Source organism: Cervus canadensis, chromosome 18 (genome assembly GCF_019320065.1).
Source record: "Cervus canadensis isolate Bull #8, Minnesota chromosome 18, ASM1932006v1, whole genome shotgun sequence".
Taxonomy (NCBI): Eukaryota; Metazoa; Chordata; class Mammalia; order Artiodactyla; family Cervidae; genus Cervus; species Cervus canadensis.
The window spans coordinates 16,497,481-16,524,574 of NC_057403.1; the positions used below are offsets into that span (position 1 = coordinate 16,497,481).

A 27,094-nucleotide genomic window follows, 5' to 3' on the forward strand; every position below is an offset into this window, starting at 1 on the left:
AGAAGGGCCCCAACCGGTTTGGGGAGCTGGACAAGAGGAGGGGGTGCCCTGAGCTGAGTCAGAGGCCCGCCCAGAGACAGCGGGAAGTGTGGTCCCCCCACCTTGCTTTGGGTGGAGGGCAGAGGTTAAAGGTCTCAGCCAGACCCTTTCCTCTCTGGGCAAAAACAGGAAAATAACTGCTATGTGAGAAACGATTTTTGGATGTCAGGAGCTGCCTATATAAAGTATAAACATTTTATACACATCAATTTATTTCATCTTTACAGCAGCTTACAGAGAAATTACTATCTGCATTTTATAGTCAGGAAACTGAGGCTGAGGGGGGCAAGTGTACCCAGAGTCTACATGTTGTTAATGTGAGCACCGTATCGGTTCTCTGGAAAAATCCATAGTCTTGACCATTAGGCTTACTGTCACTCAGGCCAGGAAGTCCCTGAGAGATCATTCCGAAAGATAGTAACAATAATAGTTAACACTGATAGGAAATCTGCTGTGTAGGCAGTGTGCCAAGCACTTCATGTATATGAACTCATTGGATCATCACAACACCCTATTATTATTTCTATTATTCCCATTTTACAGACAGGAAACTGAGGCTGGGAGAATTGAAGTACTTTACTCTGGGTCTCACGGGGCAAGTGGTTTAAACTGAAAACTGTTCGAATGCATGGAGCTGAGAAACCCTACCCCACATATCTGTTTGCTTCTCTCTTACAAGTTACAAAAATCTCCTCCTTCCAGGCTCCCGGGACTTTTATCCTGTCTTGCTCCCTGACCTCTCCAGGGATCAGAACTAACTACAGATACCTCAGCCCAGAAACCCACTGGTTCCCCCAGAAAACAGAAGTCAGATTCAGAGGAGAAAAAAAAGATTTTTATTTAAGAAGCTTGAGGGGGCTAGTAAGGGAGGGGAAGAGGAGAGAGGCCCCAGTGATGGCAAGGCTCCCCTCACCCCACCTAGTGCATTTTTAATAGATGTGAGCTGTGAGCCCCTGAGAGTCAGGGTCGGTCAGGAAGGGGGCGTCTGGATCCCACAGCGCATGTTAGCTGGAACAGCAAAGTCTGAAACGAAGAAGCCAAGAGTGAAACATAGGGGCCCGAGCAGACCATCTGCTTCCCCTCTGCCCCACTGGGGACCCAGGCATCCTAATAGCTCTTCTTCTTTGAGAAACTAAGAGTCCAGACCCTCAGCACCTCCTCCCTCAGACCCAGATGTCCAGACCCCCAGCTCCCTCCTCCCTCAGATCCAGGAGTCCAGATCCCCAGCCACTCACCTATCTGCTGAGGTTTAGGCAGGTTCAGTTTGTTCATGACCTTGACAAACTCCTCACAGCTGAGGGTGAGCCGAGGGTTCAGAGTCCGCTCCTCCTCCACAGTGGACACTGTGAGCCCTAATGGCCAAGGGAGTGGGGAGGAATGTCAAACTGTCCAGTGCCTCTGGCCTCCCAGAACTACATTTCCCAGGAGGCCTCAGGGTACCTTTCTGGCCCAGGACTAACAGATTGCTTTCCCCCTAACCAATGGGCACTATGGGAAATGTAGTTTCCCAGTTCCTTAAGTTCTATAAGGAAGTCCCAGGAAAGCTTACGCCTTTGGAATTCTAAGCATTATATTTTCCACGTCTACCCTCAGTACACCTCAGCACTTGATCTTTTTGGCCAGAGAAATTCCTGGGAATTGTAGTCTGCAAGCCACAAGAGGATTACAGCATTTCAATGCTCCCTCTCAAATGCTAAGATATGTAAATCCCACACCTCCTCCAGGAAGCCCTCACCGTGGTAATCATGAGCAGGGTAGATCAGACAGTTTCCTGGAAGAGTGAAGATCTTTTCATGAACTGAGTGGTACAAGGTCTTAGCGCAGCCTGGAGAAGGAAAAGTCAGAGGTCAGTGGAGCAACAGATGGAGAGAAGCTTCCAAACCCTTTCCCTTCAGGAAAAAGGCAGGAGGATAAAAATCACTGTAGCTAAACCTTCTCCCTCATTTTCTGCCAGTAGCCATTTGGGTAGAGGAGGAGAGGGAAGGGAATTCTAGGCAAGTAGAACAGCACATGCAAAGACTTGGGGAATGGTAAGAATTCAGCATCATGGTAAGGAAGGTTGGGATACGACCCTGAAGCACCAAGTCCCCTCACTCTGAGGATGCTAAGAAGGGATTCTGGGCAGGGAAAGTGGACGAGAAGGTAAGAACTTGAAGACATGAGGTCAAGGAGGAGGATAGAGCCATGGTTTTGACAAGAAGCTCTGAGTCCTAAGATGGGACAGGAGCAAACCTCTCATAATGTTCTGCCATCTTTTCTTTCAGCCTTTGATCTCATGACTGTGTTGGGGATGAATAAATGGAAGATTAGGAGCTTCAAAGAGAAAGAGACAGAGACAGAGATGGAAAGATAAGGAAAGAGGAAGCAAGAAGCAGCCTGGGGACGTGGCTACCCACAGCCAGCTCACTAATGCTGTCTCTTTTCTCTCTTCCAGCCTCTCCCTGCAAGGTGGCTGAATCCTCCCAATCTAGTGTCCATCCCATTCACACACATACTCAAAGGGCAGCTGAACCCTGACACTATGAAACTAAACACCCTTCCCACAGGGAAACTCCTTAATGTAATTGCCCCCAGCAGCTAAACCCCAAGTGTAACATCATGCATGCGACACTCAATGGTGTCCAACTCTTTGCAACCCCATGGACTGTAACCTGTCAAGCTCCTCCGCCTGTGGGATTTTTCAGGCAAGAATACTGGAGTGTATTGCAGTTTCCTCCTCCAGGGGATCTTCCCGACCCAGGGATCAAACCTGCACCTCCTGAGTCTCCTGAATTGACAGGAAGATTCTTTACTGCTGAGCTACCAGGGAAGCCCAATGTAACATCACCCCCTAGCAATTAAACCACTGAATCTAACCACCTCCTAGCAGCTAAACTCCTTGAGTCTAATCCTGATCCCCTGAAAGTCTAACATTCGTTCATTCCTTCTTACAATGGACACTTAAAATCCTGGCATTCATAAAACCATACTAAAATCTTGGGTCAGGGAAAAGGGCCTGTGACCTTGCTGGAAGTCTGTCCGCCCACACCCTCGGATAAGCAGGGCGTCTCCAGTGAAGGCCATACTGTGGTCATTCAAGACAAAGGTGACACAGCCAGGGGTGTGGCCAGGGCTGGCCCGGGTCTCCAAGGCCTGGCAGAGAAGGAAAGTACAAAGAGTTACCAATAAGCCAATGGTTTTACTCTCATGGTAAAACTGGCCTCAGATGCTCCCATCTCATCCCAGGGTCACATTTAGATAACCTTTTTTTGATTAAAAAAAAAAATGTAAGTTAGGTCCTAGACTCAAACGTCACTCCAGAGTAAACCCGCAATGAATTACAAACTTAAAACAAGGAAATAAAATCATAAAACTAGGACAACAACAAACATACAAAGAAATAGTAGGTTGGCCAAGAAGTTCATTCATGAAGTTTTTAGCCAACCCGATATATGATCTCTGGTTAGAGAATATTCATCTTAAAAAGCATAAATCATTAAGGGAAAGATCAGTGGTTTGAATTTTAATAAACTTGAGGTTTCAGAATGACAACAACACCATAAACAAAATTTAAAGGAAATCAACACGCTGGCAAAATATTTTTGTAGCACATACATACCAGAGAGTAGTCAGGATACTTTATGTACAAACAGATCTTGCATATCAGTAAGAAAAAGATAAGCACACTAGTAAATATGAAATACTAAACAGTGATTTAAAATTATGTCACTGAAATAAAATTTAATGATGCTATATACAAATATTTAATGACATGAAAAGATGTTTACTAGGCAGTAAGTGCAAAAAAACAAGTTACAAAGCAACTTATACAATGTCTATTTTTAAAAATTTATTAATTAACTCAAAATATTTTTTCTTTAGACTCTGCCTATCTTTCTGTTTTACAGTGAACATGTCATTTTGTAATCAAAAATAAAACAGAAAATTCAGGATAAACTAAATAAACACTAAAAAAAACAAAAATTCTAGAAGGAAATATAAAAGAATAGATCTATAGTTATAGATACATATTATATTAATGTTTATATAACATTATGCATTTTATATATATATTATATATGTATATATATAAAATCTTGAGGTAGAAAAGGTTTTTCTAAGTACAGTAGGAAATCCTGAGGCCGCAAGGAAAAACAGGGACCACATAGTTTAACTTCATTATAGAAAAGGACAAAATCAGAGTGACAAAACAAAAAAACTCAAAGACAATATTAGCAGCATGTATAAGAAAGTGTTATAAAACCAGAATATCTGAACAGCTCCTAAACATCAATAACAACCCCCAAAGAAAAATGGCTAAATAAAAGAACAGGCAGTTCAGGGAAGAGGAAATAAACAGTCAAAAAACATCTGAAAAGATGTTTGATCTCCCTTTAAAAAAGGACAGGGAGAGAGAAGTCTAAATTGTAAAACCTTTATTTTTCATTTATCAATGATTCGCAACTGTCAGAGCTGCTCAGGGTGTTTGAGACAAACCCTTTTATCCTCTGGGATGTGAGAACAACTCAGAATAGCCATTTTAGAAGGCAGCTAAGCAGCGTCTAGCAACATCTCAAAAGCACATATTTTCTGACCTCTCAAGGCCACTACTAAGGCTCTACTGTTAAGAACAACCGACACATGAGCACAAAAACATCAGCCAGGGAACCCTGATTATCTAAATTCCCACACTCAGTTCAGTGAAGCAACTGTCAGAAAAAAAATCATTACCCCAGTGATCTAACAATCACTTATAAGATTAGTTTCCACTCACATATCACTCCTCCTTTCTTAATAGAGGCTCCTGCCACCAGTGAGCATCCTTGTCCAGGACACTCATCTGCTAATTATCAAAGGACACTATGTGCAGACTCTATATCCACACCCGATATCTGTTTTAACCTTCCCCACTCACAGATCTCCAGTTTGGTTTGGGGCATCAGTGTGCCCGGCAGAAGCACTTTCCCAGTCTCCCTGACAGCTTGGGTGGCCTCTGGCACAGTTCTCTGGCCAATAAGATCTCAGCAAGTATCCTGAGCAATTCTGGGAAAGCTTTTCCCTTCCTGATAAAAAGGGACCGGCACTTGCCCATTCCACGTCATCTGGCTCTGAATACAAGATGTGATGGCTGGAGGTGCAGCAGCTATCTTGCAACCACAAAGGAAAAAAGCCAAGCTAATCAATCCCACAAATGATGGTGCTGCCAAATCAGAGAATAACTACCTTCTTCCAAATTTCCTGTTATAGGAAAAAGTAAAACTGTTCAAGCCACTGTATGGTTTTTTCAGTTTCTATCTGCCAAACACCTTCTTAGCTCATCTGCAATAGGGTATATGGGCAATGCAAAACAAGTGCAAAGGGAAATTACAAATCTTGCAAAATCTTGTGGGAAAAATCACATCCCCTGGCCCCTCAAATTAATATTGCCTTTTGTTAGTGGAGGGATAATCTTTCACTTTTTATTTTGTATGTTTCCATACTCTCTGAATTTTTTAAACAAAAAGCATAGAAATCTTTTGAACTAAAAAAGGGGATGGATATTCAGGAGAAATGTTCAAAATATTTAACTTTGGTTATAACAAAGCTATGACAAACCTAGACAGTGTGTTAAAAAGCAAAGACATTGCTTTGCTGAAAAAGGTCCATATGGTCAAGGCTATGGTGTTTCCATTAGTCATGTACAGATGTGAGAGCTGAACAATAAAGAAGAAGAGCACGGAAGAATTGATGCTTTTGAACTGTGATGTTGGAGAAGGCTCTTGAGAAAGCAAGGAGATCAAACCAGTCAATCTTAAAGGAAATGAACCCTGAATACTCCTTGGAAGGTCTGATGCTGAAGCTGAAGCTTCAATACTTTGTCCACCTGATGCAAACAGCTGACTCATTAGAAAAGACCCTGATGCTGGGAAAGATTGAAGACTGAAGGAGATGAGGGTGACAGAGGATGAGATAGCTGGATGGTATCACCAATTCAATGGACATGGACTTGGGTAAACTCTGGGAGATGGTGAGGGACAGGGAAGCCTGGCGTGCTGCAATCCTTGGGGCCACAAAGAGTTGGACATGACTTGGCAACTGAACACCACCACCAACAAATAACATGGGTATTGGCCAATCAGAAGGGCGTGAGTTGTAAACAACCAGTAATTAGAGTATATAGGGGCTTCCCTATATGCTGGTGGCTCAGCCGTAAAGAATCTGCCTGCAATGCAGGAGGCCTGGGTTCAGTCCCTGGGTTGGGAAGATTCCCTGGAGAAGGAAATGGCAACCCACTCCAGTATTCTTGCCTGGGAAACCCCATGGACAGAGGAGCCTGGCTGGGTCCATAGGGTTGCAAAAGAATTGGAGCAACTAAGCAACAGTTAGAGCATATATGGTTGACCCTTGAATAACTCAAATTTGAACTGTGCAAGTCCATATATAGGAGGATTTTTTTTTCCGTAGTAAATACTACAGTACTACCCAATCTGGCTTAGTGAATCCATGCATGTGGAGAAAACACAGATAGAAGGACCGACTGTATTAAGATATATCCTGATTTTTTAATGTGGGGAGGGTCAATGCCCCTAACTCCCTGAGTTGTTCAAGAGTCAACAGTATATGGCATATTAATTATGTGATGTGTATAAATTAAACAAAATTTTAATATAAATTGAACACAATCTTGCTTGCCACAAGGATCAAAATCTCCTAGGCCCTTAATGACCAAGTCTGTGTCACGGGTGGCTTTGCTAATGGTCAGCCTCCCTATTTATCTTTTCCTTCTCTGGAATATCTAGAACTTACCATCTCTATCAACCCCCATAATCCTGTCCATCCCAGGCCTCGCCTGCTTGGGCCAACCACCAGCCTCCTCCCTGGCCTACCAGCCTCCAATCTACCTCCTACATGACCTGAGGGAGCTTTTCTACCACCCAGATCCAATTTTGTCCCTCTCTGCTCAAAACCCTTCCTGGGGGCGGCGGGGGGGGGGGTTCAAGAGGGAGGGGACACATATATTCCTATGGCTGATTCATGTTGATATATGGCAGAAACAAATACCATATTTTAAAGCAACTATCCTCCAATTAAAAAAAAATAATTGTTTTTCAATCCAACAATTAAAAAAGCCTTCCCAGGCTCCCAGTGGCCCCAGGACAGAGTTCCAGCTCTTCAGCCCCTGCTCTGGTGCCTGCTCACGTTTCCAGCCCCATGTCCTATGACATCCTCCTTTCCCCAGCTGCTTTGAATCCCAGAGTCATTTCCAGAAAACACCAGGCTTCTCCACACTCTTTTGCCCCTGCCATTCCCTCTTCTCCCATCAGTCTGGTCTGCCTACTCTTTACCAGCCTGACTGACTCCTTTTCCTTCTTAGGCTCTCTTCTAAGGACTTGACGTGACTGAATTCTCTCAGACCTCACACATCCTTACGAGGTAAGTATCATTCCTGTCCCCACTCTACAGATGAGGAAACTGAGGCACGGGATGAGAATAAGCTAACTACACATGATGATATGAATGAATCTCACAGACAGAACCATGAGCAAAAACAAAAAAGCAGGGCAGACGTAAAGAGTGAAGTGGAGAGGGGTAGGATAAAGGGGGGAATCTCGGAGTGCCTGGTACACGGGAAGGTAAGTGGTATTTCATGAAGCTGAGGTTTCAGTGCTGACCCCAGGTGAAAAATATTTCTCTCAGTGAAAGCGCATGGATTAGTGGTTAAGAGCAGTCCCTGGAGCCAGATGACATGGGCTCTAAATTTGGCTCTGCTACTACTAGCTGTGTGACCTTGGGCAAGCTATTTCACCTCTCTGGGCTTCTCTGCTCATTTATAAAATAGGGGTAATAATTGTCCCCACTTCATAGGGCTATTATACAGATTAAATTATTTCATGTACGTAAAGCATTTTTTAAAATGCTCAGGAAATTCCCCGACAGTCCCGTGGTTAGGACTCCACACCCTCACTGCCGAGGGCCGGGGTTTGATCCCTGGTCAGGGAACTAAGATCCTATAAGCCAAGTGGCACAATCAAAAACTAAAAATGCCTGACATACGATAATTTCTATTTTATAAATAATAATAATAATGTTTTAAAATTCTAAAATACTGATCTAGTGGAACCACCAAGCCTCCTGGGTTCAAATCCTGGCTCAGCCAACTTTCTCAGTATAACTTTTGGGCAAGTCACTTTTCCTCTCTGCACTCCCTTCTCTGTAAAGTGGGAAAATACTTCTGATCTCACTACATGGATGTTGTTGTTTAGTCACAAAGTCGTGTCCATCTCTTTGTTACCCCCATGGACTGTAGCCCACCAGGCTCCTCTGTCCATGGGATTTCCCAGGCAAGAATACTGAAATGGGTGGCCATTTCCTTCTCCAAGGGGATCTTCCCGACCCAGGGATCTAACTTGCTTCTCTTGCGTTGCAGGCGGCTTCTTTACCCCTGACCTATCAGGGAATCCCCACTACGTGGTTAGGAAGGTTTAATGAGATTTATCTGTCAGAAAAGACACAGTGGAGGGTCAAGAACCAGGTTCAGCCATAGTAATGCTTTGCCTGGACTGCTCAGTAGTTATTAAAAGTCTGAATTTGCTGTTGACCCTTAACGTTTGGAAGATTTCTCAAAAATGTATATTTGTAGCTTCTAATTTTAAAAAAAGACTCAGAGAAGGGCTTCCCTGGTGGCTCAGTGGTGAAGAATCCTCCTGCTAGCACAGGAGACATGAGTTTGATTCCTCATCCAGGAAGATCCCACATGCCATGGAGCCCATGTGCCACAACTACTGAGCCTGTGAGTCACTCAGAGCCTGGGAGTCGAGACTATGGAGCCCATCCATGTGCAGGGACTACTGACACCCTCGCGTCTAGAGCCTGTGCTCTGCAAACGAGAGAAGCCACTGCGATGGGAAGCCAGAGCACTGAAACTAGAGGGCGGCCCATGCAGCGACGAAGACCCAGCACAGCCAAAACTAAATCAACTTTCTAAAAAAGAAGAAGGCTTGACAGCAGACAGACTACAGCCTGAAGCATGATTATGCTTCAGCATGATTATGCTACACATTGATTATGTAGTAGGTATTTCCATAAACAGAGCACACACCTCAACAATGGCCATGGGCCCCACCTCTCTGCTTCCAGGAAGTAATATACGATTCTCAAAGTCTTGTGAGCTACACGCTGAGAAAATGTACTTCCAGAGCTTAGCACAATGCTAAGTGAGAAACAAACACTCAATCTTTATTAACTATTATTAAGTTATTCATTATTATTATCATCCAATAGGACTTCCCTGGTGACTCAGCTGGTAAAGAATCCGCCTGCAATGTGGGAAACCTGGGTTCGATCCCTGGGTTGGGAAGACCCCCTGGAGAAGGGAAAGGCTACCCACTCCAGTGTTCTGGCCTGGAGAATTCCATGGGTTGTAGAGTCCATGGGGTCACAAAGAGTCCAACACGACTGAGCGACTTTCACTTCACTTCACGTCATCCAATACAGAAATAATCTGCATTTTACTTCAGTTAATAGCAAAGGGAAGTTGTTGAAGAACAAGTTAAATGACACCAGGAAGAAACAGCCAGACACACCCAGAAAGTGGGACATTCTGCAAGACAACAGGCTGGGAGCTTCAAAAGTCAATGTCGGGGCTTCCCTGGTGGTCCAGTGGTTAAGAATTCACCTGTCAATGCAGGGAATGCAGGTTCGATCCCTGCTCTGGGGAGATTCCACATACCGAGGGCCAATTAAGCCTGTGAACCACAATTACTGAGCCCACAGTCTAGAGCCCAAGTTTCACAACTAGACAGTAGCCCCTGCTCACTGCAACTAGAGAAAGTCCACGCCCATCAAGGAAGACCCATTGCAGCGAAAACTAATTAATTGATTTTTTTAAAAAGTCAATGTCATGAGGCAGAAAGGCTATTAAACTGTTCTAGACTTTTCAGTTGCTTAGTCGTGTCCGACTCTCTGAGACCCCATGGGCTGCAGCACACCAGGCTTCCCTGTCCTTCACTATCTCGTAGAGTTTGCTCAAACTCATGTACATTGAGTTCTAGACTAAAAGAGACTAAATACACATACCAGCCAAATGCCATGTATGAACTTTGATTGGGTCCTATTTAATGAAAGAATAGCTATAAAAATGATTCCTGAGAAACTGGGGAAATTTGAACATGGGCTAGATTTCAGAACTATCTAAGAAACATTGTCTATGTTGTTAGACATGACAGATTTTTTTAAAAGAATGGTTCTCAAGGTGGTGTCATAGAGAGAATCCTCAAGGTTTGCAAGATCAAAACTATTAAACTATTTTCACAATGGTGTGAAGAGGTCTTCTGTCCTTTTTCACTCCCATGAGAGTTCAGTGGAGTTTTCCAGAAGCTACGTGACTTGTGATGATGTCATCACTCTGACAGCTGGGTGATTGTGTATTCTTGTGTTTTTTAAAAAAGTCTCAGTTTCAACTTCTGAAAAACTAAATGTTTTTTGCACATCGGAATACTTATGTTTTCTTTTTAAAACTGAGATATGATTGACATATAACCAATACAGTAAATATTAACAGACAGAATCCAGGTAAACAAGAGCTTTTAGGGCCCTCCATAAACCCAAGGACTGTAGCCACAGGTCTCCTCTGTCCATGGAATTTCCCAGGCAAGAATACTGGAGTGGGTAGCCACTGTGTATTAATATATACACAAGAGACAGAAATAAAACAAACTTAGTAAAAATGTAAGCAACCAGTAAACATCAGGGAAAAGGTATGAGACTATTAACTGTACTATTCTTTTGATTTACTACAGTTTTGAAAATACTAAAACTAAAAAGTTGTGGGTGGGGGCAGCTAGCATGGTGACCTAGCCCAGCCTTACCTGTTCCTGAAACCTGAGTAATCCTCTGCAGGGATTCTGTGGGACCTGCCTAACCCCACATTCTTTTCAAAAATTTATTCTTCCCGTTCATGATGCATCAAGGGCGTAATACAGCTCCACAGCTGCCCTTTCGCCTATTTCCTGCAGACGTGTGCATGCTAAGTCGGCTTCCGTCATGTCTGACTCCTTGCGACCCTATGAACTGCAGCTGCCAGGCTCCTCTATCCATGGGATTCTCCAGGCAAGAAAACTGGAGTGGGTTGCCATGCCCTTCTCCAGGGGTTCTTCTCCACCCAGGGATTGAACCCACATCTCTTATGCCTCCTGCACTGGCAGGCAGGTTCTTTACCATTGCGCCACCAACTGCCTGTTATGACCTAGTCTCTGAAGTCAGGCAGGATTACACCTGGGAAGCCCTTCCTCCAGATGTGGTGCCTTACAAAACCTGCTCCCGTCAGCGAAACTCAACACAAGAGATGCAGGCAAGCATGAGGCTCCTTCGCCTGCAGTTCCCATGCCCCCGCACTGCCCCCTGGTGGCAAGTAAGCGCTAGCCTTTTCTCATTTGGTTCCCAAGTTCATTTCTCTGTTCCGTTATTTAAAAAGCACTTGGTGTGCTCGCTTCGGCAGCACATATACTAGAATTGGAACGATACAGAGAAGATTAGCATGGCCCCTGCGCAAGGATGACACGCAAATTCGTGAAGCGTTCCATATTTTTAAGCTGGGACTGTGAACTTGGAAAAAAAATAAAATAAAATAAAAAGCACTTGGTCATGGTATAACCAACTGCTGTTTCTATACCCGCTCAACTTAAAGATCTAAAGTGTCATTTTCCATTGTAGCTAAATACTCTGAAGTTTCATCAGATAAACTTTCTTCCTTTCTTTTGCGAAAAAAATTAGATTTATTTGTTCTGCTTAGGGGACCAGGTACTTAAAAATGCATCAAAAAATAAGATGGACGCTGTGTTGTACACATGAAACTAACAAGACACTGTAAACCAACTGTACTTCAATTTAAAAAAATAAGATGAAGTGATGGATAGATAGAGGTGTAGGCTGTCAATGTTTTTCCAACTTTTATGTATGCTCCAAGTTTTTCATAAAAATGTTGGGGGGGGGGGGGTTAGACTTGTTCTGGGGCTTCCCGGTAGCTCATCTGGTAAAGAATCCACCTGTAATGCAGGGGACCCCAGTTCGATTCCTGGGTTGGGAAGATACCCTGGAGAATACCCACTCCAGTATTCTTGGGCTTCCCGGATGGCTCAGACAGTAAAGAATCTGCTTGCAATGTGGGAGACCTGGGTTTGATCCCTGGGTTGGGAAGCTCCCCCGGAGGAGGGCATGGTAACCCACTGAAGTATTCTTACCTGGAGAATCCCATGGACAGAGGAGCCTGGTGGGCTACAGTCCATGAGATCGCAAAGAGTCGGACATGACTGAGCGACTTTAGCACAGCACACAGACTTATTCTACAATATTTCATTCCAAATAGGAAGAACCACTGAAATCCTCAGGTGGGCCAAATGAGAATCACCTGTGAGGTTTTAAAATATACTCATTTCTGGTGTCTGCCTCAAACAATTAAATCAGAATCTCTTAAGTGGGACCTGGGGATTAGTATCTTGAGCAGCACCCTCTCTGCATCAATATGTGAAAGTCGCTTAGTCATGTCTGACTCTTTGCGACCCCATGGACTTCTCCAGGCCAGAATACTGGAGTGGGTAGCCTTTCCCTTCTCCAGGGAATCTTCCCAACTCAAGGATTGAACCCAGGTCTCCCACATTGCAGGCGGATTCTTTACCAGCTGAACCACCAGGGAAGCCCAAGAATACTGGAATGGGTAGCCTACCCCTTCTCCAGCAGATCTTCCTAACCCAGGAATCGGAGCAGGGTCTCCTGCATTGCAGGTGGATTCTTTACCAACTGAGCTATCAGGGAAGCTACATCAATATATGTAACAGGAAAGACTAACTTTCAGAATCTGCCACCCCTCATGGGAGCTGCTGGGAGGTTTAAGTCTCAATCATTACTTAATAAAACAGAAAGTCCATTCTACAATGAAACCATCCAAATGTGGCCCACTGTGAATATAAAATCTACAGCCAGTTAAAAAAAAACTGGTGGTTTCTACTAAAATTAAATATGTGCCAGTTCTAAGACCCAGAAAGACCACTCCCTGGAATTGAGGGTAATGCCCACCATTACCATTGAGGGTGATGTTCAAGAATCTTCAAAGCAGTGTGATACATAATAGGCCAAAACTGAAATCAACCATCAAAAGGATAATAGGTATAAACTGCCATCAATTCACATGGTAAAATGCTCTACAGCAGGGGCTGGCAAACTATGCACCACATTTGGACTGCCACCTCCTTTTATAAGCCCTGGGAACTAAGAATGGTTTTTCTTTTTCATGGTTGAAAAAAAAAAGAAATCAAAATAAGAATGGCATTTCATGACACTTGGAAATTATTGAAATCAAATTTTCAGGGGCCATAAATAAGGTTTCAGTGGAGCCCGGCTGTGCTTATTCATGCCTGCACTGTCTGTGACTGCTTTCACAGCAGCAGGAGAATTAAATAGTTACAACAGGGATCATGTGGCCTGCAAAACCAAAAAGATTTACTATCTGGTCTTGGGCAGAAAAAGTGTGCCAGCTACTGCTATACAACACAAAAGGAAAGAACTACAATTATATAGAACCATATGTAGAGTGAAGGAAGCAGATACAAAGAGTACACATGTATCCCTATCTATCAATTCCAGAACAGACAGAACTAGTCTATGATTAAATAAATCAGAATGGTCCCTTCATGTGACTGTCAATGGCCAGGAAGGGGGACATGGAAGACTTTTGGGTCGGTGGGCATGATTTGGATCTGGGCAGTGGATACTCCAGTTTAGACATATGTAAAAAATTACTAGGCTTCACATGTATAATATGAGCCCTTGTTACTATAATATACATGTTACAATTAAAATTTTTAAAGTGAAGGGGCGGGAAGTGAGAGGGGAAGAAAAGTGTCCATCTCCAAAGGTTTATAAAGAACTCAGATGAAAACCAAACAAAAATGCTGAATAATCATAAAGACAGATAATAAAAAGTGTTGGCGAGGATGTGGAGGAACTGCAACCTTCACACAGGTGATGGGAGCATAAGATGGTGCAGTCAGGACTTCCCCGGTGGTCCAGTGGTTAAGAATCTGCCTGCCAATGCAGAGCATGTGAGCTTGATCCCTGGTTGGGGAACTAAGCTCCCATGTGCCTCAGGGGAGCTACGCTCATGGGCCACCACTACTGAGCCTGTGAGCTCCAGTACACATGCCACACCTAGAGAGAAGCCTGTGGGCCACAAATATTTTAAAAAATATTTATTTAAGGGCTTCCCTGGTGGCCCAGACGGCAAAGAATCTGCCTGCAATGCAGGAGCCCCAGATTCAGTCCCTAGGTTGGGAAGAGCCCCTGGAGAAGGGAACGGCAACCCACTCCACTATTCTTGCCTGAAGAATTCCATGGACAGAGGAGCCCTCTGTCCATGGGGTTGCAAAGAGTTGGGCATGACTGAGCGACTAACACACACACACATTTTTTTAAAAGATCAATTTGAAAAAAATAAAATTGTGTAGACACTTTGGGTAACAGTTTTTTTTTTTTTTAAATTTATTTATTTGGCTGCACTGGATCTTGGTTGAGGCATGTGAACTCTTAGTTACAGCATGTGGGATTTAGGTCCCTGACTAGGGATTGAGACTGTGCCCTCTGCATTGGGAATGCAGAGTCTTAGCCAGTGGACCACCAGGGAAGCCCTGAGTAATAGTTTCTGATAACAGTTTCTCAAACTGTTAAACAGAGTTAGCATATGATCCAGCAATTCCATTCTATGTATACACCCAAGAGAGATGAAAGCATACACCCACACAAACCTTGTACATGAATATTCACAGCAGCATCATTCACAATACCCTCAACGTGGAAACAGTTAAACTCTCCATCAACTGCTGAGTAAATAAAATGTGATATATCCATACAATGGAATATTATTCAGTAACAAAAAGAAATGAAACACTGGATACATGTTACAACATGGATGAACCTTGAAAAATTATGGTGTTACAGTCACAAAGACCATATATTATATGACACCATTTCTATGAAATATCCAGAATAAGCAAGTCTACAGAGACTGAAAGCAGATTAGTGAAAGAAGAACATACTGGGGTGACAGTTAAGGGGTGCAGAAAATTCTTTCTGGAGTGATGAAAATATTCTAAAATGAATTCTGGTGAAGGATGTGCAACTCCAAATATACTAAGTCACTGAACACGTATCTTAAATGGGTGAACTGGATGGTATGTGAACTATATCAATAAAGCTGCTTAAAAAAACCAAGCACTGGGAGATCCCTGGTGGCCCAGTGGTTTGGACTCCATGCTTCCACTGTTGTGAAAAGTGAAACTGAAAGTGACTCAGTCCTGTCTGATTCTTTGTGACCCCATGGGACAATACAGTCCATGGAATTCTCCAGGTCAGAATACTGGAGTGGGTAGCCTTTCCCTTCTCCAGGGGATCTTCCCAACCCAGGGATGGAACCCAGGTCTCCCATATTGCAGGTGGATTCTTTATCAGCTGAGCCACAAAGAAAGCCCACTGCTGTGGTCCCGGTTTAATCCCCGATCAGGGAACTCAGATCCTGCAAGCTGCTCCACACAACCAAAAAAAGAAAAGCACTAAAACTATCTTCCATAGCTAAACCCTTCCACACTGATTAACTGAAAATTAATCACTCATCCAATATAACAAAGGACTCACCTTGACACATAACTCCAACTGTTTCTAACCCCTCTAATGCTTGTTAGCACCTGCCTATTAAATACAGTGTACATAAATGTCTGATACTTTTACTTCCTTCCAGGAAAAGACTTGAAATAAAGAGGCTGTAACCAGTGGAGCCTCTGATCCCAAATTAGGAGTCTGGGATTAACATATACACACTACTACATAGAAAATAGATAACCAACAAAGACCTACTGTATAGCACAGGGAGCCCTACTCAATATTTTGTCATAACTCGATACGGGAAAAGAATCTGAAAAAGAATGGGTAACTGAATCACTTGGCGTACACCTGAAAATCAGGTACACAACACTGTAAATCAACTAAACGCCGATATAAAATAAAAATTAAATTTAAAAAGGAACAATAAACCTTCCGATCCCACACACAGACCGCGTTTCCACAAAATCCTCTGACTCAGATAAACTGACCTTGTTCAGCAAAACCTGGAGGCAAAGTCCTCACCCTGTCACCTAACATTCTGTCTACAAAGCCAGCCACACTCTCCTCAGTCTTTAGCAACTCTGATCAGAAAACAGTTCTGCCAGCTGTTTCCCCTTCCCCCTGGGGGCAACTCCCCCTAACACCCTCCTCACCCACCATATTGCCCAGGGTTGAAATTCTGGCTGGAACCCTGCTGATTTTGCTCAGAGCAAAGAAAGGAGGTAGGAACCTCCAGACCATTGTTGTGTGAGGCAATACCGGTCTGGGGTTAGGGTGAGGCAAGCAGGCTCCTAAAGGGGCGCAACATTTAAGGAGGCGCCCACTCGAAGGTGCCAGCCCTGCCATTGCACAACCATGAGAATGAGCGCCTCCTTAAATGTTGCACCCTAGGCACCTCTCTTGCCTCACCCTGGTTAGTCCTTGCTCTGGGCTACTGGATGCACCTTCTTCCATCAGTGATTCTAGGAAGACAGGGCTGGGTCTCTCCCTCAACGGTAACCTTGGAATTCCAGCTCCCAGTCAAATATTATGAGACTCCAAGGCCAAACTCCGGGAGCTGGCGATGGATAGGCAGGCCTGGCATGCTGCAGTCCATGGAGTCGCAGTCCAAGAGTTGGACACGACTGAGCGACTGAACTGAACTGAAGGCCAAAGGAGTTGCTCCAAGGTTACAGAAAACTCATTAAGTGTTGTTGACTTAAGGGGCTCAGTCAGAGACACACCTGCCAGAGACTCTTGGCCCACTTTTCCACCTGGGTTTATGGCGCCCTCCTCCCAGAGACAGAAACTCAGCGATCAGGAACTCAGGCCTGGCGGCCCCTCCTACCCCAGGTCTCAGAAGCCCAGGCCTCCACCCCCACCCCCTTCCCTTTAGCCCAAGATGTCCAGGCCACCACCCTCTTAGACCCAGCATCCAACTCACGAAGCGCCCGAACTGGATGGAGTCTCCATCCTCAATGTGCCAGTCAGCCTGGGCCCCGCTAAGGCGGGAGATGACAGACTGGCAGCCGGGAAGTAGGGACCGGAGGAGCCCGGAGCCGGTAATGTGGTCCGCGTGGCAGTGGGTATTCACTGGGGGAGAGAGGAGGGCCAGGTCCGGGAGGGCACAGAGAGGACCCGGGATTCCCGGCCCCCAGCCCCCCAGCCCGCCCCCGCCCGCCCTGAGACCCAGGAGTCCGGGTCTCCGGCTTCCAGCTCCAAGCTACGGCCCCGCGCCCTCAGGCCTCTGGAGCTCCACACTGACCCGCATACAGCAGCCGCAGCCCCAGCTCCTTGACCAACTGGGCATCTCGTTGCGCTGTCTCCAGAACCGGGTCGATCAGAACCGCCTCCCGGGACTCTCGGTCCCCCAGAAGATAAGTATAGGTGCAGCTCTTGGGCTCAAACATCTGGGAAGGGAGGCGGGTACAGCTGAGAGCGCAGAATCGGACTTCCACTCATTGCGGACCCAGGAGTCCAGGCCTCAACTCTATTGTCTTCCTAAGATCCCGGCCCAGAAACTCCAGACCCGTTTTACTCCAGGAGTCAGGAGTCTGGGACCCCTGCACCTTACTCTGTCTAAACCAATGAATCCCAACATCCATCCGTTCCCAAATCTGGGTCCCCGTCACCCATTCTGAAATAGAAGCAGGATTCCGGCCCCAAGCCCGGGGGATTCCAGAACCGCCCCCCGCCCCCGGCCCTTTAAAGGACGCTAGAGTCTAGCCCCACACCCTCTCCTCAAAGATCCAGGATTGGGGCCAGGGTATCTCTCCGAATTTAAAGGACCCAGGAGTTCCGCCCTTGCACCCGCTCAGGACCCAGTAATCTCGCTCCCGGGTCCAGCCACAGCGAACCTGCCGTAGGAGAACGGGGGCTCCAGACCCTGTGTGTTGACTGAGCCGCCGGCCGGCGACCCTCAATGCAGACCCCGCCATCGTGCCCAAGGCAGAGTGGGGACGGAGCGGAGGACGAATGCCCGCGGAAGCCGGGTGCTCCGCTGGCTGACCTCCGGAGGGGCGGGGCGGGGCGGGGCGGGGCGGGGCGGGGCCCGCCTTAAAGGAGCCGCGACTGCACGGACCGAGGCCGGGGCTGAGCAGAGGGAGGCTGGCGAGTTTGGAAAGACTCAAGAGAGGAGACAGTCACCTCACACTGGCCTGAATGGCCATCATCAAAAAGTCTGTGAACAATAAATGATAGAGAAGGTGGGGAGAAAAGGGAACCCTCCACTGTTGGAAGAGTTACAACCACTATGTGGAGAACAGTATAAAGGGTCCTCAAAAAAAAAAAAAAAAGCATCTGCCTACAATGAGGGAGACCTGGATTCGATCCGTGGGTCGGGAAGATCCCCTAGAGAAGGAAATGGCAACCCACTCCAGTACTCTTGCATGCAAAATCCCGCGGACGGAGGAGCCTGGTAGGGTACAGTCCATGGGGTCACAAAGAGTGGGACACGACTGAACGACTTCACTTCACTTCACTTCTTCACTTCAAAAAAATAAATAAATAAAAATGAACTACCATATGATCCAGCATTCCCCCTCCGGGGGCATATATTCAGAGAAAACCACAATTTGAAAAGATACATGCGCTCCAATATACACTGGAGCACCATTACAGCAGCCAAAACAGGAAGTAATCTAAATGTCCATCAGCTGGGGGAATGGATAAAGAAAATGTGGTACATAAATAAAAGGGAATATTACTCAACCATAAAAAATGAAATGATGCAATTTGCAGCAACATGAATAGACCTAGAGATTATCGTACTACGTGAAGTAAGTCAGAGAGAAAGACAAATATCATGTGCTATCACTTATATGTGGAATCTTAGAAAATGATACAAATGAACTTATTTACAAAACAGAAACAGAGTCACAGACTTTGAAAACAAATGTTTGCTTACCAAAGGGGAGAGGCTGAGGGGAGGGATAACTTAGGGATTAACATACACACACTACTACATATAAAATAGATAAACAAGGTCCTACTGTATAGCACAGGGAACTCTACTCAATATTCTGTGATAACCTATGTAAGAGAAGAATCTGGAAAGAATGGGTGTGTGTATCCGTGTGAATGAATCACTTTTCTGTGCACCTGAAACTTACACAACATTGTAAATCAACTATACTCCAATATAAAGTAAAAATTAAATTTTTTAAAAATCAGAAAAAAACACCGGGAGATACTCAAAGGTCAAGGGACGTACACTGGGAGAAGCACAGACTTCCTTCTCTGGAGAAGTAGAAATCCAATAAGAGACCCCAATAGACTCATAGCTCTGGGGCCATTTTATAGGAAAACCAGGCGGTTGGACACTCATTTTTAGAAACAAAAAAGTTTGGTTCAAGGTCATTAGTGTCCTGAGGGGCTGTTGGGTGGGTGCCCGGTTCCAGAACAACATATTATCCAATTAAAGTTTATTTAAAATTCAATTATTTTATCAGGAATGTTTACCTCTTCCCAGGAAAAAATCATTTTAAAAATAATTTTCCAGAATTCCCTGGCCATTCAGTGGTTAAGACTTGGCACTTTCATTACTGACAGATCTAAGATCCCACAAGCCATTGCTGTTGCTAAGTCGCTTCAGTCGTGTCCGACTCTGTGCGACCCCACAGACGGCAGCCCACCAGGCTCCCCCGTCCCTGGGATTCTCCAGGAAAGAATATTGGAGTGGGTTGCCATTTCCTTCTCCAATGCATGAAAGTGAAACGTGAAAGTGAAGTCGCTCAGCCGTGTCCGACTCTTAGCGACCCCATGGACTGCAGCCTACCAGGCTCCTCCGTCCATGGGATTTTCCAGGCAAGAGTACTGGAGTGGGGTGCCATTGCCTTCTCCCACAAGCCATTAGGTGCAGCTAAATAAATAAATAAATGCTTGCTAAGTTTCTTCAGTCATGTCTGACTCTTTGCAACCCTATGGACTGGCTCCTATGTCCATGGGATTCTCCAGGCAAGAATACTGGAGTGGGTTGCCATTTCCTTCTCCAAGGGATCTTCCCTACCCAGGGATCAAATCCTCATCTCTTAATCTCCTGCATTGGCAGGCAGGTTCTTTACCACTAGTGCCACCTAGAAAGCCCCAAATAAATAAATAAATTTCCAAGATGCTTTGCAAAATTGGGTTGGAAATCATTTGGCTTCTTTTGGAATGTGAACCTCTAAAAATGGCTTTTGTTCATTTACACCAAGGACCTAGAGTTGAAACACGTCTAGTCATGGGCAGTCTGAAAGTTTGCTCTTTGGGCAGTCTGAAAGCTTATCATATCAATAGCGAGAATAGGGCACCGCACCCTCACCTAGAGGGTCTAAATCACTTGGTCACAGATTCAGAGGTCAACTGCATCACATCATTTTATATGAGGTACATTAGCATTCCCCATTCTGGTAGCCAAGAGGGCTCCTGGAACTAACCACTCCCACCCCATCCCGTGGATACTGAATTCATGTTCATGCTCAGTCATTTCAATCCCGTCCAACTCTTCATGACCCCATGGACTGTAGCCCACCAGGTTCCTCTATCAATGGGATTCTCCAGGCAAGAATACTGGAGTGGTGGCCAAGCCCTCCTCCAGGGGAACTTTCCAACCCAGGGATCGAACCAGCATCTTCTGTGTCTCCAGGATTGCAGGTGGGTTTTTTACTGCTGAGCCACTGGAGAATCCTGCAGATGCTGAGGGATGACTGTAATTCTCCCTGTGATTGGGGAGACAGCCAGTGCTCCCTCTTTGGTCCTCTCCCCTTAGCCAACTTTGCCAGACTCCTAGTGTGTTTCTGATGGACTTTATGAGGGGAGAGACTCAGAAACAAGGAAGATGCCGAGACTCAGTGATATTGAGAGAGAGAGAGAGATCTGGAGAGTTTCAGAGATACATGGAGAGGCATAGAGTTGAAATGGGCTGTGGGTCAAAAGGAATATGGTCACAAAGATCTACCTGGAGGGACTTTACTGGCTGTCCAGGGGATAAGACTCTCTGCTTCTACTGCAGGGGACACAGGTTTGATCCCTGGTCAGGCTCAGTTCGTAAAGAATCCGCCTGCAATGCGGGAAACCTGGGTTTGATTCCTGAGTTGGGAAGATTCCCTGGAGAAGGAAAAGGCAACCCACTCCAGTATTCTGGCCTGGAGAATTCCATGGACTGTATAGTCCCTGAGGTTGCAAAGAGTCAGACGCGACTGAGAGACTTTCACTTTCTTTTTCTCTCAGGGAATAAGATCATGCATGGCACAGCCAAAACAAAACAAAAAAAGACATACTTGGAGATTCTAGAAGATTGTGGAGATGGGAAGAGATGTGGGGAGCAGGGAACATTAGAGCCGGGAGAAATGTACAGGAAGGAGAGCCTGTCAGAACAGGGAAACACCCAGAGAAGGGAGAAACAGGCAGAAAGACAGGCTCAGACTCAAAGAGAGAACTTGGTTCAGTTATCCTCACATTGAGGTGTCCTGAAGGTTTGGCTCAAGCTGGGTGAAGTTGGAGATGCAGAGGTGAGTCCTCAGTCTGGTTGGTGGGGAAAGAGGAGCAGACATCAGGCTTAAAACAACAAGAGGTACAGGGATGGCCAGGTGCTCAGGGGAGAGAGAGGTCAGGAAAGCAGGGACCCTCAGGCACTTTACTGTGAGGATCCCCCAAATAAAACCTCCTCAGCCCTGGGGCCCATTCCTAACTGTTCTTGCAGGATCTCTAGACTGTTGCTTGTCCCTTGAAGGAATGCACGCTCTCTGGGAGTTTTATAAAGTTAGCTGTGAGGTGTCCTAAGAGTTAGAAACTAGCATCACTCTCCCCAGCTGCTGACCTCAAGCTCAAAACTTAACCTCTTCTGCGCTTCTGTTTTCTCATCTGTAAATTGTGGCTGAAAATAGTTCCTCCCTCACTGTAAAGGTCTAAGAAAAGATAACAAGCATCCCAATGTTCACAGCAGCATTATTTACAATTGCCAGCATATGGAAGCCGCCTAAGTGTACAGCCACAGAGGAATGGGTAAGGAAGATGTGGTGTATATATACAATGGAATACTACTCAGCCATAAAAAAGAACGAAATTTTGCTGTTTGCAGCAACATGGATGGACTTGAAGGGCATTCTGCTAAGTGAAATAAATCAGACAGAAAAAGGCAAATATTGCATGATATCACTTATATGTGGAATCTAAAAAATACAAGCTACTGAATGTAACAACAACAATAAAAAGAAGCAGCAGCAGACTCACAGATAAGTACAAACTAGCGGTTACCAGTGGGGAGCAAGAAGTGGGGGAGGGGCATTACATGGGTAGAGGATTAAGAGGTATAAACTATCAGGTGTAAAATAAGCTACAAGGATATATTGTGCAGATGGGGAATATAGCCAATATTTCATAATAACTATAAATGGAATACAACCTTTATATTCAATAAACTGAATCATCAGACTATACACTTGTAATTTATATACTGTTGTCAGCAACTATATTTCAATTTAGAAAAAAATCAAATGAGTGCACGCTTGCAAAAAGTTTGGCAGATCACACGGCATGGAACAATTTCTAGGTGTTGTGCTCCCAGGGAGGTGGCTCTCCTTATTTCATCATCATCCTTGACTCCTTCCTCCTTTTACTACTTCCTCTCCATTCATTACTAAGCCCTGTTGAATTAACCTCTCCAATCAGATCACTTTTCCATCATCATACCCTCTGCCCCAGTCACAGAGGCAGCAAAGCAAGAACATAAATTACATGGATTCCAGGGTTAGGCTGCAAGGGTTCAAATCTTGGCCCTGCTTCTTTCTGCTTGAATAAGTCTTAGTGCCTCTTTTTTTTTGTTTGTTTGTTTTTTAGTTGTTCTGGGTCTTAGTTGAAATATACAGGATCTTTAGTTTTGGCATGCAGACTCTTAGTTGCGGCACATGGGATCTAGTTCCCTGACCACGGTTTGAACCTGAGCCTTCTGCATTGGGAGCATGGTGTGTTGAAGCCACAGGATCACCAGGGAAGTCCCAGTGCCTCGTGTTTTTAAAGGAATTTATTTATTCTTATTTTTGGCTGTGCTGGATCTTCCTTGGGGCGCATGAGGTCCTCGTTCCTATGCACGGGCTTTCTGCAGTTGCAGCCAGTGGAGGCTGCTCTCTAGTTGCCAGTGCACAGGCTCTAGAGGACCAGCTCACTAGTTGTGGCACATGGCCTTAGCTGTCTCACAGCAACTATGAAAGATGTGAGCTCTTCTTGGACCAGGGATGGAAACCATGTCCTCTGGATTAGCAGGCAGCTTTTTAACCACTAGATCACTAGACCAGAGAAGTCCCACTGTGCATCATTTTTATAATAGTAGCACCTCCTCTTGAGAAAACTGCTGTCAGGATTAAATGAATGAACATCCATAAAGCACTCAGGACAATTTCTGATATAAAAGATCAGATGCTGTAATGATAATGTTTACAAAATTATATTATTTTTAAGTTAATAATATAATTAATATATAACAGCCGCCTCACTAACTTGTCTCCCACTCTGCCTCCCGATGATCCATTTCCATGCAGTAACCTTTTAAACCTTTTAAATGAACCTTTTAATGAACCTCAAAATGAACCTCTTCTTTAACCTGCTAAAGAAGAGACTGAAAACTCACAGCAAACAAATCCAACGTGTGGATCTTGTTTAACTACTGATTCAAACAAACCAAGCATAATAAAAAGATTTTTATGGAATAGGAGGCCTGGTGTATAGCTTCAAAAATCACCTGGGAGGAGTGGGTGGGGAAATGAGCCCAAATAATCCTTCCTTATAACTCCCATGACTACCAGGGTTTGCCAGATCTTGTGGATTATCAAACTGAAGACCCACCCATGCGGGCATAGTTTATGGGCACTTCACGATCATTCCTGTGCGGGGCGGGAAGGTGCACCGTCACGTAATGGTGCCAAGCAAGCCACCCTGGGCCTAGCATCAGGAGCTCCAGACAGGAACGCGGGGGCCCGAGAAACGTGGACACTGCCGCCCTCCCTGCCCCAGGGTCTTAGCACTGGGGGGCGAGGGGCTGAGAATCCTGAATCACCCAACGGCGAAAAGTGCCGGACGCTGTGACTTTCACTGGGCATCAGCTCCTTCTGAGCTCGGAGTATCGCTTCCGTCCTCTCTCGAGGAAATGGCTACCCTTTCCTTGCCAATGCCTTAAAGGAGAGAATAGGAAGCGGGTTCTTGAAACTGATTCGAGAGACGGAACTCAAGCTCCCAGCGGAATTCTCGAAAAGAAGGGGAACGTAAAAAGAGGAAGCTGTCTCAGTGATCTCCGAGTTAGGTTTCCCCGCGTTAACTCCTGCATGTGCTTGACTCCAGTCAGCCACCGTAGGCCCCGCAAGCCGCAGGACACTTTGCTCCGGTCCTTTGGCCTGTTAGCTCTGCGCCTGCTCGCCAACTCGCGGGCCTGGCGCACCCACCCACTCCATCTCCTCCGCAGCCGCCCCCGCGGGCCGCGACTGCGCATGCGAACTGACGCCCCCACCGGCCCGGCGTGGGAGGAGGGGATGGAAATGAGGCTGGGCCCAGCAGCTCGCGCGCGCTCCCTCCTTTTCCCTCCCGTCGCTGGGCGCGCGCCGGGTGGTGCAGCTCCCCAGCTTCCGAAGGCAGCGCTGCAGTGGCCACGGCCGCCAAGGGAGGGGCCCGGAGCCCCGCCCCCAGGGAGGGGCCGTCCGCAGGTGAGGGGGCAGGGGTTCGGACCCAGACACCTGGGTCTTCGGGAAATGGAGTGGGGCCTGGACGCCACAGTTCCCGGAGAAGGACCCATTGGGGTCCTGATGCATAGGTTCCGGAGGGGGCTGCATTGGCGCCTGAGCCTTGGGAGGGTGCGTTGATGCCCGAATGCCATGATCCCAAGGGGTGCGTGAAGGCTCGGACGCTTGCGACCTCGAAGGAGAAGTCCATTATGAGTCTCTGGATCGCAACACACGATTCACGCCCTTTCTGTGTCTTCCTCCAGGTCTCCCCTCTCCTCTCCACGTCTCCAGCTCCGGGGTTGAAAAGGCAGTGCACGCGGCGTCAATGAACTGAGACTGAGCCAAGAGCCGGGTAAAGCTACCTATTGGGTGTGAATTCCCGCACACTGAGCGCGTAGGCCCCTCCCCTGGGACAGAGTTGCTGAGCAACCGACTTCAAGTCTTAATTGTATAGCTCCACCCATCCGCGGCCGGTCCCGCCCACCCTGGGCTTAGACCCCGCCTGCTCCGCGCCCGGGGCGGCTGGGAGTTAAAATTGTGGAGGCCCCGCCCACTCCGCTGGAAAGCTCAATCGCAGGGACTAGGTTCCAAACTAGACTGCTTCTGGGTCGGGTTTGCGTAACCCCGCCCACTGTGCCCTTAGGCTCCACCCACCCTCGCCTTCTAGGACCCGACGTGATAGCCCCTGCTCCTGAACAAACTAACCCCTGAATATGGGCTCTCAGTCCTATCCCCAACAGCCTGATAACCCCCGGCGTCGCCCCCTCTCCCGCCCTAGGCCCTCCCTCTAGGTTTCTGGGCCAGCAGGATGCTGGAGCGAGAGGCGGAGTCTGCGGCCGGGGGCGCCGAGCCTAGCCCCGCTGACAAGGAGCCTGTGACCAAAGGAGAAGGTGAGGGCGTCTCCACCTGGGGTGGGGGTCGTTCTCCAGGAATTGGAGCCAAGAGAGTCACATATTGTGGGAACCTTAGGGTGATAGTTTGAGGGCCCAGGGTGATAGCCATTTCGGATCCCCAAAACTCAACGTTCTGGGGGAATCATCCAGGTTGTCTTTGGGGGACCTCAGTGATCCTCTGTAAGGATTTCAGGGTTATCATTTGGGAGGATACTGGAAACGGACACTTTACTGGCTTTGGGAAAGCTTAGGTCTGAGGTTCCAGCGACGTAACTTTTTGGAGCCTGCCTTAGGAGGATGCATGGCAGTGGGTGAGGAGCAGGATCAAGCCATTTGGGGAACCTCAGTATGACCCTGGAGTTGTCCAGATACACTAGAATGTCAAGGACGAGGGGGAGTCTGGTCTAGATTCAGGGTGTTGGCTGCTTTCTGGAGCCCACCAATCCTCCTGTCCCCTAGCTCCCGACCAGGGCCCGCCGCAGAAGCCCAGCCAGTCTGTTCCAGGGCCCGCTGCCTCCACGGGGGCGCCTTCCCGACCCCGCCGGAGACCCCCGCCCCAGCGCCCGCACCGCTGCCCCGACTGTGACAAGGCCTTCTCGTACCCGTCCAAGCTGGCCACGCACCGGTTGGCACACGGCGGCGCCCGCCCCCACCCGTGCCCCGACTGCCCCAAAGCTTTCTCCTACCCCTCCAAGCTGGCCGCCCACCGCCTCACGCACAGTGGCGCCCGCCCGCACCCGTGCCCGCACTGCCCAAAGGCCTTTGGCCACCGCTCCAAGCTGGCAGCCCACCTCTGGACCCACGCTCCCGCCCGCCCCTACCCGTGCCCCGACTGCCCCAAGTCCTTCTGCTACCCCTCCAAGCTGGCGGCCCACCGCCACACGCACCATGCTACCGACGCCCGCCCCTATCCTTGCCCTCACTGCCCCAAGGCTTTTTCATTCCCCTCCAAACTGGCGGCCCATCGCCTGTGCCATGACCCCCCGACTGCGCCGGGCAGCCAGGCCACCGCGCGGCACCGCTGCTCCAGCTGTGGCCAGGCGTTTGGCCAGAGACGCCTCCTACTCGTTCACCAGCGCAGCCATCACCAGGCTGAGAGCCCCGGGGAGCGGGAGTGAGCGCTCCTCTTGGCTCACTGGCTCCCTCTGCTGCCAGCCCCAGTCAATAAAGAGGTGGCATCTCTAAGCCAGGCTGTATGGACTTGCCTCTTCCAGGTAGAAGGGAAGTTGCCCCCGCATTGGACTCGAACTTAGAGGCAGAGGAATCCCTTGTTTGGGGGAAAGGAAAGTGTCATCCATAAGAGTTTGCAGAGTCCCAAACCATGGACCTGGAGGTGTGGTTAGAAAGCTCTTGGCTCTGGTTTCCCCCCCACCGATTCATATGGCAAAG

General features: G+C 47.0%; 2 protein-coding genes and 1 non-coding gene across 4 annotated transcripts; 2 read left to right on the forward strand and 1 right to left on the reverse strand.

The window, feature by feature from the left end:
- Positions 1 to 852: 852 nt before the first annotated feature.
- Positions 853 to 18,138, reverse strand: ETHE1 (ETHE1 persulfide dioxygenase). 2 transcript variants are annotated; one of them, XM_043436222.1, is made up of 7 exons: positions 17,982 to 18,138; positions 17,390 to 17,534; positions 17,069 to 17,217; positions 3,042 to 3,171; positions 1,775 to 1,864; positions 1,275 to 1,391; positions 853 to 1,062 (listed from the first exon to the last, which is right to left on the reverse strand). In XM_043436222.1, exons 1-7 carry the CDS (start codon positions 18,060 to 18,062, stop codon positions 1,010 to 1,012), a joined length of 765 nt encoding a protein of 254 aa, XP_043292157.1. In that variant the 5' UTR covers positions 18,063 to 18,138; the 3' UTR covers positions 853 to 1,009. The 2 variants fall into 2 exon arrangements, with proteins under 2 accessions (XP_043292157.1, XP_043292158.1); XM_043436223.1 differs by lacking the exons at positions 17,069 to 17,217; positions 17,982 to 18,138.
- LOC122421880 lies at positions 11,479 to 11,585 on the forward strand. The gene has a single exon (XR_006263681.1). It is a non-coding gene; the product is annotated as a U6 spliceosomal RNA (small nuclear RNA).
- Positions 18,139 to 24,744: 6,606 nt separating the features above from the next.
- Positions 24,745 to 26,890, forward strand: ZNF575 (zinc finger protein 575). The gene is made up of 4 exons (XM_043437235.1): positions 24,745 to 24,794; positions 25,076 to 25,164; positions 25,591 to 25,702; positions 26,165 to 26,890. The coding sequence occupies exons 3-4, from the start codon at positions 25,621 to 25,623 to the stop codon at positions 26,821 to 26,823; spliced, it is 741 nt and encodes a 246-aa protein (XP_043293170.1). The 5' UTR covers positions 24,745 to 24,794; positions 25,076 to 25,164; positions 25,591 to 25,620; the 3' UTR covers positions 26,824 to 26,890.
- Positions 26,891 to 27,094: the final 204 nt, after the last annotated feature.